Source organism: Pristiophorus japonicus, unplaced genomic scaffold, assembly GCF_044704955.1.
Source record: "Pristiophorus japonicus isolate sPriJap1 unplaced genomic scaffold, sPriJap1.hap1 HAP1_SCAFFOLD_556, whole genome shotgun sequence".
Taxonomy (NCBI): domain Eukaryota; kingdom Metazoa; phylum Chordata; class Chondrichthyes; family Pristiophoridae; genus Pristiophorus; species Pristiophorus japonicus.
This window is the reverse complement of record NW_027254463.1, coordinates 16110-22500: the sequence shown is the minus strand read 5'-3', so window position 1 is coordinate 22500 and position 6391 is coordinate 16110. Positions and strand designations below refer to the sequence as shown.

Sequence of the window (6391 nt, the reverse complement as noted above, 5' to 3'; positions counted from 1 at the left end):
ACTGATTGAGACCAAAGACTTAACCTTGGAAGCGGCGGCTCTGATAGCCCAGACATTTATCTCGGGAGGAAGAGACCGGAATGATGTATGACAAAAATCTTGGCTCAAAAGCGGCAAACGACCAGGGAGTCAACATTGTTAACACGGCACACAGTTCTATAGGCAGACAAAGGGAATCGGACATGCCCCAGCATGTAGTCGAACTCAAAGGGGGAATTCAACAGAGACAATGGCTAGCTGAACGGCGATTCATGCCATCGCAATGGTCAATGCGGCCAGTAATGGGGCCATTAACACCTGTTAATGGTGCGCTTAAGGACTGTCACAGAGACAGTCAGAGACGATCGACTGGTAATGGACCTTTTGTTTCCAACAATGGGGCCTTCAGCTCATGCTGGAGGTGTGGAGGCAAACACCCAGCCAGAGCTTGCAGGTATCGGCAATATACCTGCAGAAACTGCAACGTCAGCGGTCACTTGGTGCATATGTGCAGGAAGCCTGCAGCCAGGTTGATGTACGAGGAGGACGGGCCCGATGTAAGCCCTACGAGGCCAAATGGACACTGGGGGAAATCGCTGGAAGCTGAAGTTCAGCGAGTTCATGTGGAGCACATATACAGTTCATACACCAGGACGCCACCGATAATGATGAAAGTGCTCCTCAATTGCATCCCAGTATTAATGGAGCTAGACACGGAGGCCAGCCAGTCCCTGATGAGTATCAAACAGTTCGAAAGATTATGGGTGTCCAAGGCTAGGAGGCCAAAATTATTGCCGATTGACGCACAGCTACGGACATATAGAAAGGAGATAATTCCGGTGCTAGGCAGCGCCATGGTAGTCGTGACCCACAAAGATTCGGAGAACAGGTTGCCACTCTAGATTGTCCTGGGGGACGGTCCCGCACTACTGGGGAGAAGTTGGCTTGCTGTCATGAATTGGAAATGGGGCGATGTCAATGCAATTTCTTCTGTGGAGCGAGTATCATGCTCACAGGTCCTGGACAAATTTGACTCATTATTTCAACCCGGCATTGGCACTTTCATGGGGGCCAAGGTAGTGATTCACATAAACCCGGATGCCAGGCCAGTACACCACAAGGCCAGAGCGGTGCCGTACATGATGCGGGAAAAGATAGAAGGCGAATTGAACCGCCTGCTGAGGGAAGGCATCATCTCGCCAGTCGAATTCAGTGACTGGGCGAGCCTGATCATGCCGGATGGGTCGGTCAGGATATGTGGTGATTACAAAGCCACCATCAATCGGGTGTCACTCCAAGACCAGTACCTGCTACCGAGAGCGGAGGACCTCTTTGCGACGCTATCCGGTGGCAAACTTTTTTCAAAATTGACCTCAGCTTACATGACCCAGGAGCTGGCGAGTGAGTCGAAGAAGCTGACCACCATCACGACACACAAGGGGTTGTTTGAAAATAACAGATGTCCGTTCGGGATTCATTCGCCCGCCACGATCTTTCAGCGAAATATGGAAAGCCTCCTCAAGTCGATTCCAAGGATGGTGGTTTTTCAAGACGACATCCTCATCACGGGTCGCGATACTGAAGAACACCTCCACAACCTGGAGGAGGTGCTACGCAGACTGGACCGGGTAGGGCTGCGACTGAAAAAGGCGAAGTGTGTCTTCTTAGCTCCAGAGGTAGAATTCCTGGGGAGGAGGGTAGCAGCAGACGGGATCAGACCCACTGCATCCAAAACAGAAGCGATCCAGGGGCTCCTGAACTATTTTGGTAACTTTCTTCCCAAATTGAGCACGCTGTTAGAGCTGCTACACGTGCTCCTACACAAAGGTCGCGATTGGGTCTGGGGGTACAGCCAGGAAAGGGCTTTTGATAGAGCACGCAATTTGTTATGCTCCAACAAACTATTAACGTTATATGACCCGTGTAAGAAACTTGTTCTAACGTGTGATGCATTGTCCTATGGGGTCGGGTGTGTGTTGCAGCATGTCAATGCCAAGGGTCAGTTACAGCCGGTAGCTTATGCCTCCAGAAGTCTGTCCCAGGCAGAAAGATGCTACGGGATGGTAGAAAAGGAAGCGCTAGCATGTGTATATGCAGTAAAAAAAATGCACCAGTACCTGTTTGGCAGGAAATTTGAGCTGGAGACAGATCGCAAACCCCTAACGTCCCTTTTGGCTGACAACAAGGCCATAAATGCGAATGCATCGGCCCGCATACAGAGGTGGGCACTCACGTTAGCCGCCTATGACTACACAATTCAGCACAGACCAGGCACTGAAAACTGCGCCAATGCACTCAGCAGGTTCCCACTAGCCACCACTGAGGGGGCAACTGAGCATGATGCTGAGATGGTCATGGCTGGTGAAGCTTTCGAAAGTGAAGGCTCACCTGTGACAGCCCGTCAGATTAAAGTCTGGACAAATAAAGACCCGCTACTGCCTTTAGTTAAGAAATGTGTCCTGAATGGGGAATGGGCCACGTATGGGGCATGCCCTGAGGAATTTAAACCGTTTCATAGGCGCAAGGATGAACTCTCGATTCAGGCCGATTGCCTACTGTGGGGAAACTGAGTAGTTATGCCCCAGAGGGGCAGAGAGGTGTTTATCAGAGAACTTCACAATGAGCACCCGGGCATTGTCATGATGAAGGCAATTGCCAGGTCACACGTTTGGTGGCCAGGGATAGATGCAGACCTGGAACTTTGTGTTCGCAGGTGCAACACGTGTGCTTAGCTGGGCAACGCACCCAGGGAAGTCCCCCTTAGCCCCTGGTCCTGGCCCGCCAAGCCACAATCACGCATCCATGTGGATTGAGCAGGTCCTTTCATGGGAATAATGTTTTTGGTTGTAGTAGATGCCCACTCCAAATGGATCGAGTGTGACATTTTAAATTCAAGCACATCCTCTGCCACGGTAGAAAGTCTACGGGCAATGTGCCTATGGTCTACCGGATGTCTTGGTCAGCGACAATGGCCCGTGCTTCACAAGCACTGAATTCCAGGACTTCATGGCAGGCAATGGAATCAACCATGTCAGAACGGCACCGTTCAAGCCGGCCTCAAACGGCCAGGCGGAACAAGCAGTGCAGATAATTAAACAGGGGATGCTCAGAATCCAAGGGGGTTCCCTACAAAGCCACTTATCACACCTGCTGTTGGCCAATAGATCCCGACCACACTCGCTCACAAGGGTTCCACCCGCAGAGCTGCTAATGAAAAGGACGCTCAAAACCAGGTTATCCCTTATACACCCTACTATGAAAGAAATTGTTGAGAGCAGGCGTCAGTCACAATGTGACTACCATGACAGGAATGCGAGGGCGCGATGTATTGATGTCAATGACCCTGTTTTTGTCCTTAATTACGTTGCAGGGCCCAAATGGCTTGCAGGCACTGTGATTGCCAAAGAGGGGAATAGGGTGTTGGTAGTTAAACTTACCAATGGACAAATCTGCCACAAACACGTGGATCAAACTAAAAGGAGGTTCAGCAACCCCATAGAAGAAGCAGAGGAAGAACACGACGTAGAGTTTACTCCACCACAGGTGACCGAACACCGGAACCAAGTGGAGGAGAGCCCAGTCACTGTGGGCAGTCCGGACAGGCCTGAGGCACCGCAAACAGCAGACACTCAGGCCAGCGCCGAACAACCGGAGCCCCAACTCAGGCGCTCTACAAGGGAGCGTAAACCACCAGAGAGACTTAACCTGTGATCCCAATAAGACTTTGGGGGGGAGGGGATGTCATGTATTCAACCAGCATTGTAACCCATGTATAAGCTGACCTAAGTTGTACACCTTGAGAACATTGACCACAAGGGGTGAACTTGTGGGAGGCACTCCTAACCTGGACTTGCAGGTATAAAAGGGGAAGCTCCACCCACCTTCATCACTTGAGGTTTTGGTAATAAAGGCAACTGGTCACAGAGTGACCTTCTCTCAAGTATGGGCCTCGTGTGCATTTATACTGTATAGTAAGGACATATCAGAGAGTGAGAGAGAGACAGAGTGAGAGAGTGAGAGAGAGAGACAGACAGAGAGAGAGAGAGAGAGAGAGAGTGAGTGTGAGAAAGAGAGACAGAGTGCGAGAATGAGAGCGCGAGAGAGTGAAAGAGAGAGACAAGGTGAGAGAGAGTGAGTGAGAGACAGAGTGTGAGAGAGAGAGGGAGACAGAGTGAGACAGAATGTGTGAGAGAGGGAGAGAGACACAGAGAGAAAGATACAATGGGGGGATTTTGAGTGTGGTTTAGTGTCAGCTGTGGCTCAGTGGGCAGCACACTCGCATCTGAGTCAGAAGGTTGTGGGTCCCTCTCCAGGGACTTGAGCATGAAAATCTAGGCTGACACTCCCAGTGCAGTACTGAGGGAGTGCTGCACTGTTGGAGATGTCGTCTTTCAGATGAATGTTAAACTGAGGCCCTGTCTGCCCTCTCTGGTGGATGTAAAAGATCCCAATGGCACTATTTTGAAGAAGAGCAGGGGAGTTATCCCTGGTGTCCTGGGGCCAATATTTATCCCTCAACCAACATCACTAGAACAGATTGTCTGGTCATTATCACATTGCTGTTTGTGGAAACTTGCTGTGCGCCAATTAGCTGCCGCGTTTCCCACATTACCACAGTGACTGCTCTCCAAAAGGCTACAAAGTGCTTTGAGACGTCCGGTGGTCATGAAAGGTTCTCTTTTTTTTTACCTTTTCTCTGACTCTCTCCATTAACAGGTGGACCCATTCCACGCCCCCAGACTCATTGAGTCTCTCAACTCTCTCATCACCTCGCGACTGGCTTCACCCAGGAACCCACGCGCCCTGCGTTACCACTCCATGACTCTCGTTGGACCCTTCGCCGTGCTGTATGGAGGCGAGTGTTTCAACAAGGCCAGGGACACTGCCTGCAACGACCTCTTTATCTACGACACACGTAAGTCTCAACCGCCTGTACCTGCCCTGTGAGTGTTTGATGGGACAGTGTCGAGGGAGCTTTACTCTGTATCTAACCCCGTGCTGTACCTGCCCTGGGAGTGTTTGATGGGACAGTGTAGAGGGAGCTTGATTCTGTATCTAACCCGTGCTGTACCTGCCCTGTGAGTGTTTGATGGGACAGTGTCGAGGGAGCTTTACTCTGTATCTAACCCGTGCTGTACCTGCCCTGTGAGTGTTTGATGGGACAGTGTCGAGGGAGCTTTACTCTGTATCTAACCCCGTGCTGTACCTGCCCTGGGAGTGTTTGATGGGACAGTGTAGAGGGAGCTTTACTCTGTATCTAACCCTGTGCTGTACCTGTCCTGGGAGTGTTTGATGGGACAGTGTAGAGGGAGCTTTACTCTGTATCTAACCCTGTGCTGTACCTGTCCTGGGAGTGTTTGATGGGACAGTGTAGAGGGAGCTTTACCCTGTATCTAACCCTGTGCTGTACCTGTCCTGGGAGTGTTTAATGGGACAGTGTAGAGGGAGCTTTACTCTGTATCTAACCCTGTGCTGTACCTGCCCTGGGAGTGTTTGATGGGACAGTGTAGAGGGAGCTTTACTCTGTATCTAACCCGTGCTGTACCTGCCCTGGGAGTGTTTGATGGGACAGTGTAGAGGGAGCTTTACTCTGTATCTAACCCGTGCTGTACCTGCCCTGGGAGTGTTTGATGGGACAGTGTAGAGGGAGCTTTACTCTGTATCTAACCCGTGCAGTACCTGCCCTGGGAGTGTTTGATGGGACAGTGTAGGGGGAGCTTTACTCTGTATCTAACCCGTGCAGTACCTGCCCTGAGAGTGTTTGATCAGACAGTGCCGTGGGAGCATTATTCTGTATGTGTCTAACCCTGGAGAGCCTTACTCCGTATCTGACTGACTTTGCTGTGTGCTGATGACTTCGTTCTCTCCACAGGTCCTCCTGGAGGGATCTGGTATCATCTGCCAAATTCTGATGCGGAGATGAAGAGATTCGGGCACAAGGTTGTCGTGGTGGGGGAGAGACTCTGCCTGATTGGGGGGCGAGGACCAGGTGGGAAGCATTGCTGTCCTGATATCTTCACTCTGGAGACCAAGACTTGAGTTTAACTGTAGGAGCAGGGGGAGGGGTGAATAGAGATCACCAGACGTTTACGAAAGAATGTCACATTAAAAGCCCACGGGGCTCCTCACTATGTTGTGCGCTGGTGTGTTGTGTGCGTGGTTTTTGTAGAACTGGATTCGCTCTCGCGTCCCCCAATTCTGGCCTCTGCCATATCCCTCCGATTTCCATCGCTTCACCGTTGGCAGCCGTGCCTTCTGCTGCCTGCTCCCCCAGGAATTCCCTCCTTAAATCTCTCCTCCTTAAAAGCCACCTTTGACCAAGCTTTTGGTCACCTCTCCCGAATATCTCATGTGGCTTGGTGTCACATTTTGTCTGATAATCCCTGCTGTGAAACGCCTTGGGATAGTTTAC

At 51.0% G+C, this 6391-nt stretch overlaps 1 protein-coding gene across 3 annotated transcripts in view; it reads left to right on the top strand.

The window, feature by feature from the left end:
- LOC139254501 (kelch domain-containing protein 9-like) overlaps window positions 1-6113 on the top strand; it is a 14312-nt gene extending 8199 nt beyond the window's left edge. For 2 of the 3 annotated variants that reach the window (XM_070873717.1, XM_070873715.1), the window contains exons 4-5: window positions 4696-4894; window positions 5852-6113. In XM_070873717.1, coding sequence (XP_070729818.1) covers window positions 4696-4894; window positions 5852-6018 — 366 coding nt within the window. In that variant the 3' untranslated portion in view covers window positions 6019-6113. The other variant, XM_070873716.1, reaches the window with a different exon arrangement.
- The last annotated feature ends 278 nt before the right edge of the window (window positions 6114-6391 follow it).